General features: G+C 37.4%; 1 protein-coding gene across 2 annotated transcripts in view; it reads left to right on the top strand.

Annotated features, from left to right (window-relative positions):
• dpydb (dihydropyrimidine dehydrogenase b) overlaps positions 1-26,375 on the top strand; it is a 144,777-nt gene that overhangs the window by 102,341 nt on the left and 16,061 nt on the right. For both annotated transcript variants that reach the window (XM_082172759.1, XM_082172760.1), the window contains 4 exons: positions 104-172; positions 6,776-6,859; positions 15,722-15,842; positions 19,358-19,477. In XM_082172759.1, coding sequence (XP_082028885.1) covers positions 104-172; positions 6,776-6,859; positions 15,722-15,842; positions 19,358-19,477 — 394 coding nt within the window. The remainder of the gene's footprint in view (positions 1-103; positions 173-6,775; positions 6,860-15,721; positions 15,843-19,357; positions 19,478-26,375) is intronic.

The raw sequence follows: 26,375 nt of genomic DNA, 5'->3' as shown, positions 1-26,375 counted from the left end.
GGATTTTGTGCCAGCGCGTCAGGTGAAATCACACTTCATCAGTCATTTTCATTCTCCCTACGTTTTTTTTTCTCTTCCTCACACTCTTTTCTTCTCTGTCTAGATTATCATTGCCAGTATTATGTGCAGTTACAACCAAGCTGACTGGACTGAGCTGGCAAAGATGGCTGAGGTAAGCCGCCATTCTCTTTGCGTGTGTTTGTCAAGTTTGCTCTGTTTGCTCCTTACACATCTCCCAACTTCTGAGAGTAATCAGGCTTATTGGAAGCATGAAAAGTAAATGTAACATGAATCCGTGAAATTAGTTAATGTTCTGAAGATCTTGTTCCTCAAGATATCCATTCCATTTACATGTTTGAAAGTCTGTTAATGTGAATTTTTTGTGAAGTCTGAATTTTTGTTTTTTTTTGCTCAGCATATCACAAAAAGAAGCATTTGTTTATCACACGTATTCTCAACACAGTGACAAACACAGTCGCATCCATATTCATAGTGTAAAGCCTCATTGGTTCTGTGGAAAGAGGCTTTTACATTAAATTTGCATTAGATACTGTATCATTGGATTTCAGCCTTTCGGGTGACAGAAGCCAACTGTGCTCACAAACTGTGAATGAGAAGTTGTAAAACTTTATAAAATGTATGTTTGCCATAGCTGGAACAAACCTGATTCCTCTATCATAACCAGACTGACCTTGACAGAGTAAGTGTGCTTTTATTCATCTAGTGGCTAAACAAAGGCTTGACTTAAAGGCATAGCTCAACCAAATATGAACATTTGTCATCATTTTCTCAGCTCATCTTGGCATGTCTTCCTTCTGTGAAACACAAAATGAGAAATGTTGAAGATTGTACTTTCATAAAAGTGATCCATACAGACATGACATGACATGTTTGGGCTCAGTATGACTCCAGTCTTCAGTGTCACATGATCCTTCAGAAATCATTCAAATATGCTGATTTGGTGCTCAAGAAACATTTATTATTATTATTATCAATGTTGAAAATGGATTTGCTGCTTAATATTTTTTGTAGAAACCATGATACATTGTCTTTACTGTCATTTTTGATAAATGTAATGCATTATTTCAAAACAAATCGTACATAGAATAGAATAGAATAGAATAGAATAGAATAGAATAGAATAGAATAGAATAGAATAGAATAGAATAGAATAGATGGCAACATTTTACAATAAGGTTCCAATAGGTGACATTAGTTAATTAATGCATAAACTGACAATGTGAAATATATTTGGTACAGTATTTATTCATCTTTTTTTTTATTTGTTATATTAACAGAAACAACTTTTCATTTTTAATAATGTGTTAGTAAATTATGAAATTAACATTAACTAAGATTAGTGGGTTTTTTCCATTGTTACTTAATGTTATCTGATGTTTACAAAAGCAACCATATTGTTAACCATATTATATTAAGGCCCTTTCATGCCAAGAACCATAACTATAAAGATAACGATAAAGATATAGTTCTAAAAGTTGTTCTTAATGTAAAAGAATAGCAGAGTTCACACCACAGCTATAACAATAACAGCACAGAGAAATCAGAGCTTTTTTTTTTTCAGCTGATGAAAGATAAAAACATTGACAGCCAATCAGAATCCATCCTGCTTTAAAGAGCTTGAGAATTTAAAGTGACAGACAACAAAACTGCAGCACGCTTAGAATAAACAGAACATACTGTCCGCTTGAGTGGATGCAAATATAGTTATCATTATAGTTATCTTTATAGTTAGCGTTCTTGGTGTGAACGGGCCTTTACCAAAAATTTGTTATAATGATTATTATTTACCCTGTTTCTTTCACTGCTGTCTGCAATTTCCAGTTTAGATCACTAGTATAAACCACTTTTATGATACTTTATAGCATTTTTTTCCCCTTAACTTTAGTTTTCCACAGATAAAGAGAAATTATATAGGTTTTAAATGAGATGAGTAAATGATAAACCTATTTATATATATATATATATATATATATATATATATGAGTGAACTATCCCTTTAAACCTAACAGGTTTTGACAATCTGTTTCCTAACAAGACAAGAGTGAAGCATCAACAGGGAACCAAGAGTTTCTTGTTCGACATATACTTGAGGGTTTCTGTAGACTGGCGTTATTGCAGCCGACGTATGTGTGTGTCCTCGCTGGAGCTGTTTCCTTCTGGATGTAAACGGACAGGACCCTGCCATCACTAACACTTACTGCTGCTGCTGCTGCTCTAATTGAGGTGTTGTACGCTCTTGTACCTTCCAGTTTAACTCCTCGACGCCCTCACACACACACACACACACACACATACAAATACGCTCAACGATCCCACACACATGTGCGTTTACATTGAGAAAAACCCAGGAGAAAATTTGGCTCGTGCAAAGAGGAGGTTGGCGTGACGGTGAGCTTCAAGACGAATAAGGAAGACGTTTGTGAGGGAGTTTAGTGGGAAGTTTCATGTACAATCATGTAAGTCATTCTCTACTGTTGTATCATTATGACAATCTTCTTCCTCCTCAACAGTCCTGTGATATAATACACATTACAAAACAACCCACACATTGGCCCTATTTACACATAGTATTATGATCTGTCTTGAATGTGATGTTATAAAAATACAGAATTCCACAAATTAAAATGGTACAAACATCTTTCTTCTTAAAAGGCAAAAGACTCTAATGAACCGATTCTATTAAGTGAGTCAAGGATATACAGTGCGACCAGCGTTGTCTGATTCCCGAAATGAATGTCTGTTATGAACTGATTCTTTTCAATGAATTAAAAACATACTCTACACAGCACAGCCGGTATAGTCTCGTTGCCGAAATGAACGCCTCTCTTATGAACCAGTTCTTTGAATGAAAAGCCATAACAGTAAAGATTTTTACATTGTTCAGAAAATATTCTATTTCACATAAATGCTGTTCCTTTGAACTCTCTATTTTCTATCTTTCAACATTGAGAATAGAGACTTGAGCAGCAAATCAGCATGATTTCGGAAGGATCATGTGTCACTGAAGACTGGAGTTACGATGCTGAAAAATCAGCTTTGACATGACTGGAATAAATTACATTTTAATATATATTAAAATAAAATATAATCTTACTGACACTAAACTTTTGAACGGTAGTGTACATCACTTACTACATCAGATACTTTGTGTCATTGGACCATCTGTACTGACCCCTTGTGACCACCAGAAACTGATCTTAAAACCAGGAGTAAACAGTGTATTTTGCTCTGATTTTCACTGAACTTTGGCTGTTTGGAATTAGGATCAGGATTTTGATGTGTCATTCTCGCCTTTACTAAACACGCTGTGCTTTTATGAAACTTTCAAAGACACAGAAGATATGAGAGCTGCCTTTTTCTGTGGCGACGAAGCCTAACTTTAGCTGAGAGAAGAGTTCGAGAAATGTCTTAATGCTGGTCTTTAATTCATTCATTAAAGAAGTGCACTGTGTTAAAGGGCCCAACAGAATTGTCTATCAAAGGTGCCTTGATGTAGCTATGAGCTGGATTGGGCCGGGCAGCACGGCTTTGATCACACTGGAGTGGTTAGTTCTTGTCAAAGTTAGTGTCAGGTCTGATCAGTGTTTGTGTTGAGGCCTCTGGCTGTCTAATGGAGCGTATCCAGACACCCTCCACTCACTCTCTCTCTCACACACACACACACACGCACACAAACAACATTTTTCAGAGTCCTGCAGGTAAGCCACAGCTTAAAGCCTGGTCCGTACGTGAAGACTGAAATCATCTGAGCTTACAAATAGAAACCTATAATAGATGCAAGCACTTATCTTCGTCTCGACGAGCGCAACAGTTGGCTTTTGTTTCCCGTTTAAGTTGGGAGCTTTGATGTGATGTACTTTTGACTATTTCTGGATAGTAGAAATCAGCTTTGAAGTTTTCTGTTGAATGTGGTACACAAAAGATCTTTCTCATTACACACATGCTCTTGTTTCTGACCATGGCATTGTTAGGATTCACAAATAGAATTACTTGAAATCTGTCCAAGGATGCAATCTTTCCCACAAAGTCGCAGGTGGAAAATGCAAAAAGGGGCCGTTGAATGTTAAGGTGCATTGTGTGTAAATATCATCTGTCCTTGGTTGTGAATCTCCTCGTTGAGTCCGCCAGCCACTGGAAACACAGAACTGCACAAGAACTGTTCATCAGGGGCTTTATAAATTTGGTTTCTGTGGTCATGCAGCTGCATACAAATCTAAGATCAGCACGAGCAACGGCAAGCATCAGCTGGAGTGGCGAAGAGCTCAGGAGCGGTGGAAATGCATTCTTTGATTAATCACTCACTCTTCACCATCTGGCAGTCTGACAAACAGATCTCGGACTGACTGAGAGGGCGACTCACATTCCCAACCTTCCACACATGCATGTTGCCAGCTGTAAAGTTTGACAGAAGAGGAATAAGAATAGTCTAGGGCTGTTTTTTCGTGGTTTAGGTTAGCTTTTTTCCTTCAGGGATGTTATATAGACATATATAAATGTGTGTTTTTTGTGCACATATGCACATACTGCATTAATTGCATTAAACTGATCAAAAAGGACAGTATTGATCATCAACTGTGTATTCATCAAAGAATCCTGATTTATTTATTTTTTTCTATTAAACAACTGTATTCAACATTGATAAAAAAAAATAAAAAAAAATTCTTGATTTCTGAAGGATCATGAAAATTCAACATTTAACTTGAACTTTTATATATTGCTGTATGGACCACTTTTATGAAGTATATATGGTGCTTTTGTGTAATTTTGTAAATTCAGCTTTGCCATCACAATAATAATATATTTTAAAATATAAAAACTTAAATTGTAATATTAGTTTTTACTGTTAGTTTTTACTGTACTTTTGGGTTTTTCCAGCCTTGGTGAGAAGACTTTCAGAAACATTAATAAATTCTCAAATGTTTGAATATTAGAATGTATGTATACTGTGTATATACAAGAGTCTACAGTTATTGACCGCAAACGTATAGTTAATTTTTTTTATTTTTTTACTTATATTATTAATCAAAATTCAATATTCGCTCAACATCAGTACTGACGACAGTTATGCTCATGTGGATGCAGGAAGGAAACAGCCACTGAAAAATGTCAGCATTGACTGGAAACCCTTTCCAGAGAAGTGTTTTATTGCAGTACGGACCAACATCATATTATTCTCCATCATTTGTGGAATGAAATGTTCACAAAGCAGATGTCCTCTTTTTTTTTTTTTGGCCATATAATATAATTATGCAGCTTATATCTGCACACCTTGGAGTAGATTTGCACAATTCTGTCTTCTGCCTGTCTTGTCTGTCATTTTGTGTCTCTCAAACCCAGCCAAATCGCTCGCTCGCTCTCACTTACTATCCCTCTCTCTCTCTCTCTCTCTCTCTCTCTCTCTCTCTCTCTCTCTCTCTCTCTCTCTCCTCTCTAATGGCTGTCAGGCTTTCGGAAAGCCAAGGCTGTGTGTCTGAAGCAGCAGGTTTGTAGGGTGTGTAGAGGAGAAATGGTTCTGGCTCTCCCCATTTCAGTGCGGTTCAGAACGGCCGCCAGAGCGTAATTGCCTGTTGAATGCTTTCCCACTTCCAGCACCCTCGCTCACTCACCCGCTCCCCATCCACCTGTGCTGCCTTTTTTCTGCTTTCCTTTTTATAAGACGACTCTGTGGCAGCTTTGACATGTCAAAGAGTTATTCTGGGTCTATTTTAAGAACACCATTTTATGCTTTTTGAATGCTGGGAAGTGCTCAAGGTGTCTCTTTCTTTTTGTTATAGATTTGTCTCTTTTTCTTTGTGCAGCTTCTAGGAGGCTCCTGCTGTTTTACATACAGCTGCCCCAAAAAGTATTTGGACACTTTATATAGTATAGTATATATATTAAAAATGTTTTTATGATCATTTTATTTTTGTTAAAGAAGTGCCCAGATGCTTTTTACGTCTTTATTTTGATCAATAGATATATTTTATCATTTTAAAATGGAAGAAACGTTTTTTTGAAACATTTTGGTAGTGTTGTGCTGACTTTAAAGTAAATGTAATTTGGTTTGTTAACAAAGGACATTCATACACTGTATGTCATTTGTGACCTTATTATTGAAAGGTCTGTTAAAACATAATATAATGTGTCTTGATTGATTGGATTCCACTTACATTTACACTTGGCCACATAAATACAAAATGGATATAAATTCCATATCCTGAGCTATATAGAAATATACCAAAGCTCTCTTCACACACTATGGCAGTTAGTGTTTGCGTTTTGTGATTGCTGCATCCATGTGTCGCATCCACGATTGCATGAGTCTCATCCTGTAAGTGTCTTAACCCACCTCCCTGCTTGTTTGAGTGGTCGGATTGCTATCAGTCTCAAATGCATCTTGGAAGGGCATTTACAACTGGGCTGCGTCCAAAATCGCATACTCTCTTGAGTAGGTACTTATTTTGAATAAGTAACTTCTTCATAACCGCTATGTTCTATATAGTATGAATGTGTGTAGTATGAATGTAATTCGGATGTACTACATTCACCATGCTTTCATTATCATGTGACCAGCATCAGTTACGTCGCTTCATGAATCCTCTCCCGTAGCCTCATGGGATAGTAAAGTGTCCATCTGTAGAAATCCATGAAGCAATATTGTTTCCTTTGCATGAAATTGTGTCAGATTTCAGCTTTGGTCCAATTTAATTTTGCAGTGCAATGATTCTTATACTTATTTCATTGGTGTTTTCCTTGATTCTTCTGTACTCAACAGGACTCTAATGCAGATGCTCTGGAGCTCAACCTGTCCTGTCCTCATGGCATGGGAGAGAGAGGTATGGGACTGGCCTGTGGACAGGTAAGATTACACATACATAGCATAGCACCTCATTTCAGAAACTTCAGTTTTTATTAACTCATGTTGTTCCAAACCTGTGTGATTTGCCTTCCTCTGGAAAACTCATTTGTGACCCTGGATCACAAAACCATTCACAAGTCGCACGGGTATATTTGTGGAAAAAGCCAACAATACATTGTATGGGTCAAAATGATCGATTTTTCTTTTATGCCAAAAATCATTAGAATATTAAGTAAAGATCATGTTCCATGAAGATATTTTGTAAATTTCTGTGTGAGTGCAGCACAATCGCGAACATAAATGGACAACTTTAAAGGCTATTTTCTTAATGTTTCGATTTGTTTGCACCCTCAGATTTCAGATGTTCAAATAGTTGTATCCTGGCCAAATATTGTCCTATATCCTAATAAACCATACATCAATGGAAAGCTTATTTATCCAGCTTTCAGATGACCTATAAGTCTCAAATTTTGAAAATAAATTACTCATGTGACTGGTTTTGTGGTCCAGGGTCACATTTATAGACGATATGATATATTTGTGTGACTGAAACAGACAGAAATTCAAGTCCTTATTCTCTTAATATCTGAATATGTTACCTGCCATAGATCTCTTTCATGAGAAAAGTAGGAGTGTCCTGTTTGTGAATGAACCCATTAAAATCAGATCTTTCAAATTAATCAGTTGATATTAGGGCTACATGATTTGGGATAATATTAATAATTATTATTATTTTATATTATAAAATATATTTATATTATCATAAACAATATTAAACTACATAAGAAATATTGCTAGTGTGTGTGTGTGTGTGTGTGTGTGTGTGTGTGTGTGTGTGTGTGTGTGTGTGTGTGTGTGTGTGTGTGTGTGTGTGTGTGTGTGTGCTGCGTACAGTATGTATATATATTTAAATGATATATATATATAATATATATACATACACACATCATAATGTGTGTATGTAGATATATAATTTAAATGACAGCCTTTGCAATTTGTGAATCGCACTGTATCGCAATATACATTTTCTTATGATTTATCGTTCTGCCCTAATAGATTTGGTTCATAAAATTGGCCTGAATGATTAGCTCATGACTCGAAATGATAAAGTTCTTCCACTGTAAAAAAAAAAAGATGTAAATAAAACAAAGATGACTAGAGTTCGTTTTACAAGAAAATACAATTTTAGACTTTCTACTTCAAAATATCACATTTATTTCAGTGTTACTTGGCATTTCTTGTGAAATTATTTGTGAAATTTACAAGCAATTTGTAAAGAGTAATTTTTTTTTCCAATGTAAATCCTCCACCTTTTTCTGTGTAAGGTCATTTTTTTCAGTTGATATGGTAAATGGTCAATGGGGGTCAGTGAATTACAAATTTAAGTTTGTACCTCACCAAAATTGTTTGACTTGGTATACAGCAGAAGATTCATAGGAACCACTTTTATGATGCTTTTGCGTCCTCTTTGAGGTCTAAAAGCTTAATTTTCCCACTCATTAGAACTGCATGAACGTGAAAAACTTTTGTGTTCTAAGCAAGCGAGAAAAGTCATATTCAGTAAAGACAACGCTGGTAATTTATTCAGAGCTTTTATCACTTCTCCTGCGAAAACATTAGCGAGGTGATGAATCTGGAAATGGCACGAGTTTGACTCTATCTCAGGTGACCTGCAGAAGAGCCACTTCGCATTGGTGATGGAGCATGTGTGCACCACATCTCCGCTCCCAAGCTGTGTGTTTTTCAGCGGGGAGATCCTATAAGCCTCACAAGACATTCAAATGCAGAAGAAATGGACAGAGCGGGTCATAAGGAGGCATCTAATGGCACCTCATTCCTCTCCATCTCCCTTCAGTTTCGTTATGGTTGTGAGGAGAGCAAGAGCTGTTTCTCCCCTCAAACAGGACACAAAGCCATTGTGCTCCTGCAGAGACTCTAAACGAGCCCTGCGCTACCTCACACACACACACACACACACACACACACACACACATATATGAAGCTAATCACAGCCTGCTGCCTCCTGGCAGCTAACCTCTGTGTGAACTAACGCAAGGCAATATCATTTAATCACACTGTTTGCCACACGCTCTCTCTCTCGTGCTCTCTCTATTGCTGGCTTTTTTCCGTCTGTCTGTCTCTCTCTGTCTTTGCTTCCTATTTATTTTTCCCTCTCTTGATCACCCCCATCTGTATGTTTCTGTCTCTCCTGCTTCTGCTGTGGGGAACAGGAGGAGGTCTCGTTGATTGTATGAGAATAAGTGGGAAATTGTGCACCGGTACAAAAATGTATGATTGCAGCCCCATACTGTTGGGTATTTAATCAGGGAGCATGGCCCTCTCTTTGAACCCTGGAGCGTACGGCACACTGGGCTAATGCAGCTCTATCTGGACACAGCACTGTCGGAGGGGAAACTCATTTACATTTTACAAAGACAGAAATCAACTCGCAAAGATGTAAATATGCTAATGCTAAACAGTTTCTCTCTCCGAACGCGGATGCTGGAGAACTTCAGGAATCTGAAGCGATGCATTGTTTCGGTTGAGGCGTATTTGGATTTCTCTTTTTATCTGAACTACGTATTGTTCTGTACTAGAGTCTGTTTATGATTTATGGCAAATGTTTGTGCTACAGCTTTGAGTTACTGTGGTCATCATGTGTTTATCACTGATTCTTCAGACACAGAACAAAATATGTTCAAATTTACCTGTTATTAGTTTTAAAAATGGTAACATTTCCACTGTGTGATTAATCATAGATGATCACTAGAATGTTTTAACACAGATGTACCATTTTATTTTAATTTGATTATATTTGATCAAAATTATGATAAAATATTAGTACATTATGACTCACATCCTCTAAAACCATATATTATATTATATTAATTTGATCTTTTAATAAGGTTACTTTATTCTGACAGAAGGAAGAGTTTAATGTAAAAGATTACTAATTTAATAATATATATTTTATTATATAAGAGAAAAAGCGCCAACATGGATCTGGGAATCTGAAGGATCTGGAGAGATTCTGTATGGAGGAATGGTCTCTGATCTCTTGTCAGGTGTTCTCCAAACTCATCAGGCATTATAGGAGAAGACTCAGAGCTGTTATCTTGGAAAAAGGAGGTTGCAAAAAGTATTTAATAAAAGGGGGAAAATAATTGTTCCCAACGTGTTTTGGAGAAAAACATTTATTTCATAATGTGATTTTCCCCCCACTTTCAGATTATTTTACTTCAATGAAAGGTTAGATTTTTTTTTTTTTTTTTTTTTTTTTATATGAAAAGGATTAACAATGCAGATTTTTTTTTTACAGCCATCTTTGATCATATTTACCAAGGGGGCAAATAATTCTGACAAGCACTGTAGATATAGAGCTGGTAAGTCCCGCATATCCGTAAAACCCCAAGTGGACCTCTAAGTTGAAAAATCGTCAATGCAAGTGAATGTGAGAAAATAATTATTTTCTGGTCCCGTTTGAATTGTGCCATGAATGTGAACAAATGTTGTCTGTGAATTTTTTATATAATTTTTCATGTTACGAGTTTGACAGTATATTGTATGATTCTTTGGCTAGCAGTTGTGGAAAAGACATAACGAGAAAGACTACATGTCGCCTATGTGACGTCACCCCATAACACATTTTCCCTCCACTTGTCAAATCACGGTGCTAATGCTGCGATAATCTATGGAGACAGATCGAGATGCTTGTGTGTTTTGTACCCAAATGTCACCATTCAAACCAAATGGGCTGTTCTTTCTTCAGATTCCCGTCTGATGTAAAAACTAGGTTGTAGTCCACAAAGTGCTCTCACACAAAGTCTAACCGTATCAAACTTCTACCCGCTAAATTGTTGCATTCTTCACACGAAAAATTATATTAAAAATTCACAGACAACATGGTTCACAACATGGCAAAATTCAAACGGGACCAGAAAATTATTATTTTCTCGCATTCACTTGCATTGACGATTTTTCAACCTAGAGGTCCAGTGGGGTTAGCGGAAGGGGCGGGACTTACCAGCTCTATATAGAAGGATAGCCAGGCAGGCAGACAGACAGACAGACAGACAGACAGACAGACAGATTGATTTTTTGATTGTGGTGATAGTTGAAAACATCCTGTAGTTTCAATTCATTCAAGAGGTGAATGCTTGACTTGCCAATATTTATAATAAATAATTGTCACTTTATTGCTTCTAACGGTGTTAACAATGTTGAGGTTATAGGCAAGGCAAAAACACATTTTTATGAATCCAAAATAATTATTTTGATACACATACTTCCATTTCTTTAGTTTTGTAGCAGTGCTCAAGAATCAGTGATTTGACAATCACCACAGCTGAAGGAGCTGTCAGTGGTGCTGAAAACAGTCATACAATCTGCAGGACAAAGTACTTTCCCTTCCTGCTTGATTTATATTTATAGATCCACCTTACATGTAATATTGTCAATTAATATTGCGTCTGTGCCTTACTCTACACTGCCTGTGCCGTGTTTCAGATGTGTTTGAGTCCCGAGCTTCATATATTACCTCCGCAACATATTCATTCATCTTCCACTGCAACTTCAGTCATACCATGTGTGTTTGCCCATGTTTTAGAATCGGGTGTGTGTGCGCGCAGTGAGTGATCCCAGGCTAGGATTCAATGCCCTCTCCGTGAGATTGATGCGTCTCATAAGTGTCCCGATCCTCACCGGAACTAGTTCTTCCCGGATTTCGAGAAAAAGGGTTTCAGACACGTCTAGCCAGAGGTGCCTCTCTTCCTGCATTCAAAGCACCAGCGAAGCGCGAGCCCTGAGCTCGGAGCCTTGAAAGCCAAGCTTACAAACACTTGTCAGCCAGAGGCCTTTAATAAGCTGTCATAGGCCTTCCCAGCGCCGCTGAGCACCCCTCTGCGAGGACATTAAGTTCTTACAAGCAGCATCTGTTTCAGGGCCAGGCACCTGCCTCTGGCCCTAGCGCTCCGCTAATGCTTTTCTACCTTCCCTTGACCATGCTCCCTGCTGTTAGCCACTATGTTTTAGCCCCGCCACCAGTGACCTATGCACAGATGGACACGCACACACACTTGTTCTCGCAGACATCTGCTGGCCAGCCTCCATTATGCTTCTGGAAATCTTAATGTGCTCTCAATCTCCTCTGCGAGCCCGAAGGTGCTGTTTTTTCTCCTCGCTCAAGCATTTCATTCCTCAGGGCGCTCGGGTCCCTGGCGCTGCCATCCCTGATCACCCTGTCTCCGCACAGTTCTCTTTCCCTCTCTTTTTGGGTTTTTCTGTCTTCTCTCTGTGGACCGTAGAACATTCTGGTTGCTACCCTCTGACAAGATTTAGTGTGTATGTGTGTGTGTGTGTGTGTGTGTGTGCGTGCATGTATGTGTGTGTGGTTTGCCAGCCTTGTTATAAATGCTTGCTGCCCACATCCCTCCCACGGCCCATACTGGTGGCTATTTTCCTCCAATGCACCACATATCATCCCCTCATGTTCCTCGGCACACTTGTTCAGATTAGGCCTGCACAATATATCGAAATAAAATGGCTATCGTGATATGGCTTAGTGCAGACTGTGATTTAATTAAATATATATATGTGCTACTGACAGTTATGCTGTTATTATTGAGAGATACCAGGGTCTGTGGTTCAACCATTGGAGAAAGCATAACAGCCAACCTGGATCGCGCATGCTTTGATAACCAATCACATTACAGCCTTGCCGTTCATTTCTTTTTAGAGTTGTACGACAGTCAATCACTGTTTGCGGATACCATCAAAATGAATGAGAAACGCCGTAAACTGGATCCTACCTGCCGCAAAATTGTATGCGACTTCTCTTAAAAAACAGCACATTTTTTGGAGTAAACTCTAAAAATAGATCAATCCAAAATGTATGTTTAATGGAAAACATGCTGAAGATTAGCCGATAGGCTGTCGATTCATTAAATGATAAGCTGTTTTCCCACGAAAGCAGTTGTGCAGTGTAGTGAAGCCTCTCTCCATTGGCATCCATTCAATAAATAAAAAATAAAAACAGCCTCTGGTCTCCTTCCTTGGGTACTGAAGCGTTACTTTTTTTTTCTTTTCTTTTTTTGCTAACCTTGGAGGCCTGCCTTAAAGCAGCTTTGCTACTGACTCTAGATTGGCATTGCTCATCCAAAGCATGCATCCATTTGTAACCTGACAAAATAAAAGTTCGATGGTTTAATGTTTGAAAGAACTTGGAATTAAGATGGAAATATAAGTCATATTTAATTAGTACGATATAATGATTTTTATTAAACACTCAATTTTTTATTTGAAAAATAAACATTCGTGTATTTCTTTATATCGCAATAGATATTGCGTAAAAAGTAAATATCGCATTGTGAGTTTTTTCCAATATCATTCAAGCGTTGTTCGCTTCTCACGCCATGTCAGCGTCCCCCATCGGCTTTGTCGTGTTCAGGCCGCAACATCTTGAGTCAGAAACTATAGCTGGAGGGTAAGATCCACAATAAAGTTTCTTGTGCAGAGCGCGGCACAGAGGCTGCGTTTCAATCAAACGTGATGGGCTACAACAAGTAAGACAATAGGGCTTTTCCTCAAAAGCGCCTCATTTCTATCTCTTTGTTTGCTGCTTTGTGCTCATCCCTTTCCTTTCACTCACTCTGACACTTTTCCGCCAAAAAAGGAAAGAAAAAAAACATAAGAAAGAGATGTTTTATGGGCCCACACATGCTATGAACAAACACGCTCATATTCAGAGGAAAACAGAAATGCCCCGAAGCATCGCATTTCCAACAGATGTCTGAGGAGCCCGGAGCCTGGTACGACAGAGGCACATCACATTTCCATTTGGCACATCTCAGCCGTATCTCTGAGTTATGACAGTTTGCGCTACTCTCAAGATGCGCGCCATTCAAATCTCATTCATTATGAATGCCGGTGATTTGGAGGACTGCCATCACGTTGCTCTCCAGAACCACAGCACTAACAGAGGAGGAGATGCGGCTTCACTATAAAACACACTTTATTCTGCTCCAGATGTTGCTGGAGATGGGTTATTTTCCTTCGTTTAAAAGTCCTGAGGGACTCAAGCTGTATCCGATTCAGTGTTTTATTTCTGTATTTCTCGTTACTTTAACAAGTGACTAAAATGCAGGACATTTTAGCTAAATTTGACTTGTTGCACTTACAGTCTTGTCGCATAAAGGAGAACCAGTGTTCAAATTACAAGCGGTTTAGAGGAGGCCAAGACCCCCTATTTTCATTCATAATCACACCTAGTTATCTCTACAATCAGGGTGGGGGGTGGCAACCCAACCGCACCTCGAAGTGTCATATAAATTTGTTTTTACAGCTGGTCGTAACCTCCAAAACGTCAGATTGAAATTGATTTAAAAGAGATATTAGAAACGTCAAAAATAACGTCAATGACAATAGCAAGGTGCAGTGCTATATATTTAGTATAGCATGGGGTAAAACTGATTCTGGTTACACTTTTATTTCTGTGTTCACTACCAGGCTTAGTAAGATTTAAAAAAAAAAAAAAAAAAAAAAAAAAAAATTTTTTTTACAGCAAGGATGCATTAAATTGATCAAGAATGACAGTAAAGACATTTATAATGATACAAAATATTTCTAATTCAAATAAATGCTGTTCTTTTGAACTTTCTTTTCAAAGAATCCTCAAAAAATGTATTTAAAGTTTGCTCAAAATTACTATGCAGCATAATATCAACATTGATAATAATAAGAAATGTTTCTTGAACAGTAAATCTATTAGAATGATTTCTGAAGGATCATGTGACACTGAAGACTGGAGTAATGATGCTGAAAATTCAGGTTTACATCACAGGAATAACATTATATACTATAAAAATATATTAAAATAGAAATCAGTTATTTTAAATTGTAAGAATATTCCACAATATTACTGTTTTTACAGTATTTTTAAACAAATAAATGCACATTTTTGTTGAGCATAAGAGATTTCTTTAAAAAATGTAAAAGAACTGACCGACTTTAAACTTTTGAATGATGGTGTGCATACTGGATATAAAAGAATATAAGATTTAGGGGTGATCGGGGTTACTTGTCTATTAAATGTTTGTAACAATAGTAGAAGGTTATGTTACATTTATTCTAATTTAAGTTTTGTTTCAAACAAACATACAAAATCACTGCTAGAGACACATTTGTGTAACTGGACTTGACTTCAATTCTATCAGAAAGGTGCACACGCAATATGCTTTGTTTTAATCTAAATATTATATCTCTATATGTTATTTTGTTGCTGGCTGAATGACAAGGACATGAGAGAGCTGTTCTGAGAGAAGGCTGGGGAAAGGGAGCGGGAAAAGGCAGCCGCATAAGTAAAAAAGCAACATGAAGGCAGCGATGTGTTTCAGACGACATGCTCAGACACAACAGCGTTTTCCTCCCTGGCCACATCTGAGAGAGTTTGTGAGGGGATCGCTAAACCATTTGGAGTCCTTGGTGTGTGTGTGTGTGTGTGTGTGTGGGCGGGCAGCAGAAAGAGGGAGACTGAATGTGAGTGAGGAAAAAAGAGAGATTGAGAGAAAACACATTTTGAACATTGCCTCTGTGCTCTGTGGCCAGTGTTCGGTGAATATTTAGGGCAGCCTTGCTGTTTTAAAATGGACCAGCAGATGAATGTGAATGAATGAGATATGCACCTCAAATGTCCTAGTTTGTGCTCTTTGTCGTTTTGGGTTTGACAAGTCTCTGAGTCCCTGAATTAACAGCAGGAAGTTCCTGAATGTCCAGAATGAATGCCAAAACAAGTCTTAAATAGCATTTTCTTTCTGTGATCTACAGAAGCCTGTAATGAAATTTGACTCTTCATCCCCATCACTCTAGGACACCGAGCTGGTGAGGAACATCTGTCGCTGGGTCCGAAGGGCCACCACCATCCCCTTCTTCGCCAAGCTCACACCAAACGTCACCAACATTGTTGACATCGCCAGAGCTGCATATGAGGGTATGAGCAGCCTCACCTACACACACACACTACAGTGCCCTCCACAATTATTGAACCCCCTGGTAAATATGATCAAAATTGGCTGTAAAAAATAAATCTGCATCGATTATCCTTGTGATCTTTCATTCAAAAAATGTGCAAAATTCTAACCTTTCATTGAAGTAAAAGAATTGAAAGTGGGGGGAAATCACATTATGAAATAAATGTTTTTCTCCAAAACATGTTGGCCACAATTATTGAAACCCCTAGAATTTTTTACGAGTAAAATATCTCTGAAGTATATTCCCATTAATATTTACCTTTTTTAGTACACCAGGGTGACTAGGAACATGAAACTGTCCAGCTATGACTTCGTGTTTCACAGAAGTTTAAATATGAGGAAACACAAAGGCCAAATCCCCTTAATCATCCATCACAATGAGTAAAACCACAGAATATAGTTCTGATGCGTAGCAAAAGATTGTTGAGCATCACAAACTAGAAAGTGGCTGTAAGACAATAGCTAAAGAATTGAAAATCCCCATTTTGACCATCAGGGCAATAATTAAGAAGTTATAACCAACTAAAGATGTTATGAATCTGCCAGGAAAAGGACGTGTGTCTATACTGTCTTAATGCACGGCGAGTATGAAAGTTTGACTGGCCAAAGACTCTCCAAGGATCACAGATGGAGAATTGCAGAGATTAGTTGAGTCTTAGGGTCAGAAAGCCTAAAAAAAAAAATTATCAAACAACCCCTACATCCCCACATGTTGTTTGGGAGGGTTTAAAAAAAAACCTCCTCGCTCATCCAAAAACAAATTCCAGCAAATTTAATTGTCAGACACGACTGGATCTTCAAACAACACAGGGTTCTGTGGTCAGATGAGACTAAAACAGAGCTTTTTGGCAGCAAACACACTAGATGGGTTTGGTGAACACAAGGATAAAAAGTACCACATGTGTACAATTTAATATACCATTGGATCTTTAATGTTGTGGGCATATTTTTCTGCTGGAGGTCCTGGACTTCTTGTTCAGATACATGGCATTGTGGATTCTATCAAATATCAACAGATAAAAAATCTAAACCTGACGCCTTCTGCTAGAAATCTTATAATATGCCGTGGTTGGATCTTCCATCAGGACAACGATCCAAAACAAACATCAAAATCAAAACAAAAATTTGTTGTGGAGCACAAAATGAAGCTTCTGCCATGACCGTCCCAGTCCCCTGACCTGATGAGTGGGCTGAACTGAAGAGGAGAAGCACCAACATGGATCCGGGAATCTGAAGGATCTGGAGAGATTCTGTATGGAGGAATGGTCTCTGATCTCTTGTCAGTTATTCTCCAAACTCATCAGGCATTATAGAAGAAGACTCAGAGCTGTTATCTTGGCAAAAGGAGATTGCAAAAAGTATTTAATAAAAGGGTTTCAATAATTGTGGCCAACGTGTTTTGGAGAAAAACATTTATTTCATAATGTGATTTCCCCCCACTTTCAATTCTTTTACTTCAATGAAAGGTTAGAATTTTTCACATTTTTTGAATGAAAGATCACAAGGATAATCGATGCAGATTTATTTTTTACAGCCAATTTTGATCATATTTACCAGGGGGTTCAATAATTGTGGAGGGCACTGTATATATATATATTTATACACACTACCGATCAAAAGTTTGGGGTCTGACTTTTTTTAAGAAATATTTTATGCTCACCAAGGCTATATTTATTTGATCAAAAATACAGTAAAAACAGTAATATTGTGTAATTGCAGTTTAAAATAACGTAAACTTCTATTTGAATATATTTTAAAATGTCATTTAAAATCATTTATTTTTGTGATGGCTTCAGTGTCACATGATCCCTCAGAAATCATTCTAAAATGCTGATTTGATACTCAATAAACATTTCTTATTATTATCAATGTTGAAAACGGTTGTATTTTTTATGATAAAGTTTTTTCAGGATTCTTTGATGAATAAAAAGTTCTAAAGAACAGCATTTATTTGAAATAGAAGTATTTACTGTTACTTTTGATCATCCATCCTTGCTTAATACATTTTTTTGGGGGGGGGGGGGGGGGGGGGGGGGATTTGAGATGCACCGATATGAAAATTTTGGCCGATACTGATAACCGATAACCTTTTGTATTTGAAAGCCGATAACTGTTATATTCGCCGATAAATCTAAATCCTATTTTTTTTTAATCATTTTTAAGAGTCTGATAAAAAAAAAAAAAAGTCTCACCATTAAAAGCCATGACTCAAGCACACAATTATAATGTTCTCATTATAATTTTTATGTAGCCTATATGACATACTTGCACTGCACTTAACCTTATTTTCCTTTTTGAAGGGATTTCAGTCATATTTTAAGCAATTCAAAACCATCATGGTGAACAGTACGCATCTGAACTGTCTCAGCTGAAGGAAATAATCCGTTATTTATCGGCTTTAATATATCGGCCAAATTTGCTCACCGAGCATATAACGATAACATTGAAAATGAATATATATCGGCTGATACCGATATGGTGGCCGATACCGATATGGTGGCCGATATATATTGTGCATCCCTAATTTATAGTATGGCCATAAAATGTAAAAAAAAACAACAACAAAAAAAACATCTATTTGAAATAGAACTGTCACTTTTGAGCAATTTAATGCACCCTTACTGAATAAGTGTTAATTTCTTTGAAAAACAAATGACTGACCCCAAAACTTTGAACAGTAGTGTACATTCAACAAGTCAAGTCACCTTCATTTATATAGCACTTTATACAATACCGATTGTTTCAAAGCAACTTTACACTGAAGTAAATTCAGTGTTGATTCAGTTTTGTTGTAGAGATCCTCAATTATTAAATTAGTTCATTTCATCTATAAAGCAGTTGTGCAAAAATATGTCATAGTCTAGCTCAGTTCAGTTCTCATACAACAACGTCAGTGCAGTCAGATAAATAATATTGTTGAATATTAAGAAAAATGACCTAAAATGACCTAATCAGTCATTGTTTATATATTCCATAGAATGTACAACGGTTGTATCTGTGTGTACAGACCTAAGTGGTAATCAGCATATTCTGAGTAAACGAAGACGTTATCCCTGATATTCACTTCTGCTAACTCATGCTGTTTATTACACTGCAATTAAAGTCATTTAACCCCATCATTCATTCTCATTCATGTCCTTTACAATAGAAGAATGAGAGGATGAAGTGGACATTGTACAGTGTAGGCCAGTAACCTTTTTAAATATAAGATTTTCTGTGTATTGATTTACATTCAATTTGTTCTTTTATAAATCTTGATTTGTTCCTGCGTAACATGGGATAAAATCCATACAAATTAGCATCAAAATCGAATCATCCATGCATTTATAAATGAGACCCTGGTGAGGTGATGCTGATGTTTTTGACAGGGTTACCAAGAGCAGTGTATTCATATGTTGCTACATTACTGAAACAGCTTCTTCAACACAGTGCGGCTGGTTCAGGCTTTTGTAAAAACCTCTGTGGTTGTTTGTAGGTGGGGCAGATGGAGTCACAGCCACCAACACCGTATCTGGACTGATGGCTCTCAAAGCCGACGCCACACCCTGGCCTGGGATTGGCAGAGGCGCGAGAACTACTTACGGTGGCGTTTCTGGTAAGATAGCGAGATGGAGAGTGTGTGTGTGTGTGTGTGTGTGTGTGTGTGTGTGTGTGTGTGTGTTGGCTGCAGAGATGTCTGGGCTTGCTCTGGTCAGGTCCTGCCTGCACAGACAGATGGACTAGATCAGGTGTGAAAGTACTGGGCATGCTCTCTGCTCTATAGAAATGGATCTACAGTGTGGGAGGCTTATAGTAAAAATGACTGGAATTCAGCTTGAAGTACACTGCAATAAAATCATTTTGTTAATCAGTATTTTTAGCTTATTTTGCCAGTAAAAATATTTTTTAAAGACATCTTTAAAACAAGGTAGATTTACTTGAGAAGCATAATTACATATTATTCAATAAATTACATATTTATCAATTAAATATGAAATAATTTAATTTATTTTTAAAAAATTAAAAAAATTATACATTACTGGTACATATTTTTTTCTTGTTTTAAGCATAATTTCAACAAAATTGTGTGCGGCTTATGCTTAAAGCAAGAAACATCTAAACAGTTTACCAATGGGGTAAGAAACATAGCTAAACTTATTTCAAGAGTCAAATTAGTCTTAATTCAAAACATGCTTTAATATGCCAATCGCTATTTTTGAATTTAATTTAATTTAATTAAAAAAAGTATGAAAAATTCATTTAAAAACTACAAATAATGCTGTTTTAATTAATAATAATATATTTTATACATTACTGGTAAATAGTTTTTTTCTTGTTTAAGCATAAATCCAACAAAATTTTGTGAGACAAAATAAAATAATAATTACCAGTGGGGTAAGGAAAATAAACTTAATTTAAGATTCAATCAGGATTTTGTTTTTCCAGTAAAAATATCTTACTTAAATATCCTTAATTTGTATCCTTGATTTATTTGAGAAGCAACATTCAATTAATCCTATCATAATCAATAATGAAATTATTTTTCATACATTATTGGTACGGTACATTTTTTTTTCTTGTTTTTTCTTTCTTTCTTGTTTTAAGCATAAATCAAACTAAATTTAGTGAGGCTTAATAAAACATGTTTTAATATCTTAACACAAGTAAATTGATCTTTTAAGAATGTTTAGATATTTTTACTGATAAACAAGTTTTTTTTTTGCGCAATAGTGTAATATTATTGTACATATATCACTGCAAATGTGTGTACACTACAGTCAAGGTTATACAAACAATGTATGCATTTACAAATGGCTTTTATTAGTGTTCGGAAAGAACATTAAGGTCATTATGCATCTGTGCACTTATTACCACTAATAAAGACAATCTCTGTTGTCACACATATAAAACAACATTTAACAGATTAAACGGCAGATGATTCACACACATTATGTGCTTTATAGTTTCAGCTGTGTAGAGTTCAGTGTGCTTAAGCTTCACCTCAGCACACCTCTCCCTTCTCCCTTCAGCTGAGCTGCCACAATGTCTGCAGAGGCAAGGACAGGGTCAGAAACACGGCCTGCATTAAAAATTAATACTCATACTATTGAGGCTCTATTTTATGCAAGCAAAACTGGATGGCTGTCATATTTTTCACTTTTAAAGTCTTATGGACCTCACCGTGCAGCTCTCCCATGGGACCCAGCCTTGCAGCAATGGTCTAAGACGCTGCCCGAGACCAACCTATTGATCAGCGGGGCCCTAAAGGGCCCATGCGGCCCCACATATTTGATCTACTCCCAGTACAGTAGCTATCCTCAGACTTTTTGTTTCAGAAGCCCATATCCAGAGCACATAAAAGCATGTGCAGAGCATCCAGGGGCACATAAATGTGTGCCGCCCCGAGCTCTCGGTGGAACTGGCTTGATTCTCTAATGTATTCAGTAATTTAATGTTTAACTCGGCAGCAGTGGCCACTTTTTTTCACAACTTTTTATGCAAGATTTTTGCATTTGCCACTAATTTTTTGTATAGAGACAGAGGGGGTAATTATAACCATTAGTTGATTAATAAATATTTGTTTAGTGCTGTTAGTTCCCCACCCACAATTGTTTTTATTCTCAGATTGGTTCAGATCTTTCAGTTCAGGTTTTTCCATTTATTCAATAATCAAAAGGTTTCCTCACATGCAAAGGTACCAAACAAAACTTAAGCAGTTTCATTCTCATGTCGTTCCAATCCCATAAGACATTTGTTCATCTTCATAGTGTAATACACAATGCCTACACAACTACCACTTTCAAGCCCCAGAAAGGTAGTAAAAACATAATTTAAAGTAATCCATGTGACTCCAGTGGTTTAACCTCAATTTGATGAAGTTACACAAGTGCTTTGTTTGCACAAAAGAAAAAAACATAATTTTCCACTTTATTTATGTGCTTTCACACAACAATGTCTGCTCTGGCTTCAACACAACACACGTGTGTTGTGGTGCTCTTGTGAACGCATTGGAGATTAATATTTTGTAAATAAAGTGGTACATTATGTTTTGGAGTGTCAGTGGAGGAACAGAAAGCTCTCAGATTTCATTAAAAATATCTTAATTTGTGTTCTGGGTAATTAATGACAGAATTAAACATTTTGAGTGAACTATGCCTTTAATTTTGTGGCAACGTTCAATTATGGTGTGAACAATATGTGTTTTCCTTTCACATTTTTCTTACTTCAAATTATTTTTAAGTTAGTATACAAATCTAATAATATGGCACTGGTTCAAGACGAGAAGGAGATGACAACATTTCACCAGATTCAGAATCAGAAACATATTAAAGGAAAAATTCTGTTATTATTTATTTAACCTGGTGTTGTTCCAAACCCAAGATTACTGTCCCTCCATTGAAAGTCCATTACGCTTTCAAGCTGCTCAATCGTACATGCAAGAACAAAGGACACTGGTTCTTGTGCGTTAAGCAAGCACTTTTGAGCTCCTGTTTACCATATTTGATGAGCTCTATCTATGTGCATTGTTAAATATTCATATGTGAATAAAAGCCGAAATTAAATCAGTTTAGCATATAAAACAAAGAAAATTTTTCTTTTCTTTTTTGATCTTTTTTTTCTTTTATGATCTCTTTACACCAAATCTTTGATGCATCTAAAAGTTTATAAAGGGCTTTTAAGTCTCACGTTTCAATCTGTATTTGTGTTTTAAAGATGAACAAAAGTCCTATGTGTTGAGGGTGAGTAAATGATGACAGAATTTTCATTTTTGGTTGAAATATCCCTTTACAAATCTGTTGTTAACAACATAAAGAAACTTAAATGGCTTTCTTCAGTTCTCCTTCTACTGTTTCTTAAAAAAGTTTTCCTGCCATTGTGTTTTTTATATTTACATTATACATTTGTTGCTGTCATAGTAACATATTATATAGTCTGTGATGGTAGTCTGTGTACATTGCTTCAGATGCAGCTATGTTTATGATTAAATGTAATGTATCTGCCAATACGGGGTACAGATCCAGGCCGCAGTTCCGGTAATTGCTGACCTCTATTCTAGATCATATGGTCACTTTATTTTTCCTCTGGTTGTGCCTCCCACTGTGATTTCATTTAGCTGGCAGCGTGCTCCTCATTTGATGTGTGTTTTAATGATTGGTCATGCCGACCGACTAGTCTGCTGTCACAGATATATTATTGCATCTCTTTCATTGTGCATGGAAAACCATGTTCCCCAGACGCCCTGGCAGCATCGGCAGGCGTAATTAACAGAGAGCTGCACCGTCATCCCCGTCTCTTATTTGCTTTTGTTATCTGGCTGGGTGTTATATTCGGATGAAGATAGAAATCGTAGAGGATGCTAAGACCCCACGCTCTGTCTCGCACTGTGTTTGGAATTATTAATCAGAGAGTCTGGCACTGGGAGCGGACGCCTCGCACTAACAGATGCCACCGATGGCCTCACTGAGCTGTCAATCACCTCAGCACGGGACCAGACTGAGGATGGCACTCGTCCGGAGCTGTGTTCGCTCACGTTGGAAGCTGTGATAGGACACTGCTTAGAGTAATGAGGTATTGATGAAAGATACAGAGCGCCACCGAGTCCAGGACAGTCTCTGTTCTAAGCACAGACTGTGCTCTCCATAAAGCACGAGTGTGATACCGCTGACACTAGCAGCAAACAGAAAAGAAAAGGCCTCAGTAACCGTGAGTACTTTCACAGAGCTAGCGTGTAAGAAGTGTTGAGAAATTTTGCAAAGTTGTAAGTATGGGTATTGTATCAATTCCAAATTTAAAGAAAAGTGAATTTTTCACATTTAATTGCACTTGGGATACTTCACAAATCTTTCACCCTCACGCAAACTACACGCTAGAGTGCAGATAGCTATGGAAATTACTAGATTTTGATATATACGCTTTCCTTTTGAAGTCACTATGATATTTGATTGTTTAGTGAATGAAACTTGAATATAGTTTATAATCTGACCACTCTCAGGTCAAGTTTTTCTTCAACATGGTTACGATCAGGGCTTGACATTTACTTTTTTTGCTTAAAACATAACTGACTGTGTTTACGTGAATACTCACCAAGACTGGCATGTTGACATTATTTTGTGTGTATTTGACTGTTTAAGTGCAATAAGCAAAAAAATTAATAAAAATTGTGCTGAGAGGAGGCTTTATGTGCGCGCACTTTGGGTATGACCACAAAATCTGCGGAACAAATTAAACGAGTGAGTGATGGGAGGCGGGTTTGTGCGTCAACTCTGTGTCAGAGAGATAAGAGAGCGAGAAGCTGGTATTCAGCAGAAAATTAGTATTGGAAGAATTTCAGAAATTTCAGTATTGATTTTATGTATCGAAAAATCTATATTTTTGACAACACTACATTGCACTTATTATTTCAGGTGCCTTTTTAAAGACTACAAGTGAAAAATGTCTATATTATATATATATTGGCAGGTGTTGATGTCAGCCCTGGATACGATCATAAAAATGAAAATCGTATGCATTTCATTTATAGTTTAAGTAAAACTCACAGGAAAATGAGATTTGACTTGTTAGTTCAGTAAGACAAAAATGTAATTTAGAGTATAAATTTATGCCATGATGACCATTGAAATTGTACTCGAGGGTTTAAATAAAATGATGCCGGCAACTTCACCGCAGGTACTGGTGACAAACAGGCGTGAGCGACCCTGTTTGACAAGGACATGTTGGGGTTGTCAGAGCAACAGGAGCTGTCAGCGCGGCTGGCGTGAAAAACAAGAACAAAGCGCAGGGAAGGACAGAGCCAGTGCCACAATAACATCACAACAATATCACAGGACTGAAGCTTTTCTTGAGTGGAAGTGTGCTGCCTGACAACATTATCGGTGTCGGCTGCCATAGGATGACAAGTGCTTTGATGGCTCTCAACCTATGTTGCACAAGTCGTGTCCATATTAATGTGATTGTGACATCACTCAAAGTACAATAGCCCATCGCCGGATGAGCTGTAGCGTTTGGAACCAGATGTCTTACTGGGACATTATTACCTCGAAACATATTTGACTCGCACTGACATTAAGGAATGATGTGTTCAGAGCTCCAGCCTCTCGACTTAAGCTGCAGTGAGCCAAACCCCCATCTCTAAATCACACCCAAATGGCTTTCGTTGCGAGCCGAGTAATGTCTTCTTATGATATTAGGTTGTCAGAACAGAGCAGAGATGACAAATTCTACCTGACGTGTCATCCATTCAGCCAACAGGTGGGAGAGCAGGAAAAAAAAGTGAGGGCGGCAGGAAATGCCAGAGGCTTAGGGAAGCGCCCATATGTACATAATTAACCATGCGGCATGGGGATGCAAAAAAACATGTGCCGTGATTGAATTTATCTACCCAATCTGGGAATAGTGTGGATGATGAGGATCGTTTAGCACGCCAGAGTGGGGCTAAAAAAGAAAGCTGTCTCGAGCCATCAAACGGTGGAAGTGGAGTTCTGAGCCGCGCCGACGAAATGAATGTGGACAAACGTGCGGCTGTGATCAATGAATGGGAAAATGAGGTTAAATGTAATGTGATAAACACTTCCATCTGTCTGGCTGATCAGAAAGCTGCTCGGCTTTTATTAGGGAATCCTGCCATCCTCAGAGATGAAGACAGAAAGGCACGGGGAGGGGAAGGTTGTGCTGCTGCATTGGTGAACTCGGACACCTGTAGACACAGTCGCTCTGATCCAAAACCTCACAAAAAAGCCTCACTGTCTACCCTAAATGATGTGAAACCTCTTAAGTGACTGTTATGAAATACTCTACATAGGCAGCAACTCTGCCACACAAACTCTGGAGACTTGACTCACAATATGGTGCTGCAGGAATGAGTCTTAAAACCTAGAAACAAGCATTTTTGCACGTGGGTTTTTGGTTAAATGCCTGAAATAAAGTCTGTGGTTAAAATACACCAGTAATCCCATACTCGTGATTTTGAGTTTTTAATATTTTTTTTACTACAGAGGTTGTCAGGGACATTACATGTCATCATCTTGAACAGGTGAACTCATCTACTCGCTAATCTTCACAGACCCTAAGGGGCATTGTGATAGATTTTACCTGCAATCTCGTTTTTTCTTTTTTCTTCTTCTTCTCCTTCCCCATCACCATGTCCCCTTAGGGGCTCCTTACTAATCCACTTTTACAGCCTTGTTGTGTTCATACTCACACTTGTGCAAAATATTCTAACTGGGTTTGTTTACACGACAACCATGCACTAAAAAAAGAATCATTTTTAGATGCATTCTGGGATCATAGAGATTTGAATATAATTTGACTAAAACGAGGTGTCTTAGAAGACAGCGTAATAATTAAGATGCTTACCTTCTGAACAGCCTTTGCATTAGGAGTGCACTTATGATTTTAAATTACGGTCTTAAAATGCTGCCTACATAGGAAATTCACTAGGTTTTGAAACAGAGCAAGAATTTGTCTATTGGTTAAGTTTTTAGTAAGTAGGATTTTTGTGTTTGAAGCAATACTGA

The sequence above is a fragment of the Leuciscus leuciscus genome (assembly GCF_965113295.1).
Source record: "Leuciscus leuciscus genome assembly, chromosome: 6".
In the NCBI taxonomy this organism is placed as follows: domain Eukaryota; kingdom Metazoa; phylum Chordata; class Actinopteri; order Cypriniformes; family Leuciscidae; genus Leuciscus; species Leuciscus leuciscus.
The sequence above is the reverse complement of the archived record's forward strand: the minus strand, read 5'-3'. Positions and strand labels throughout refer to the sequence as shown.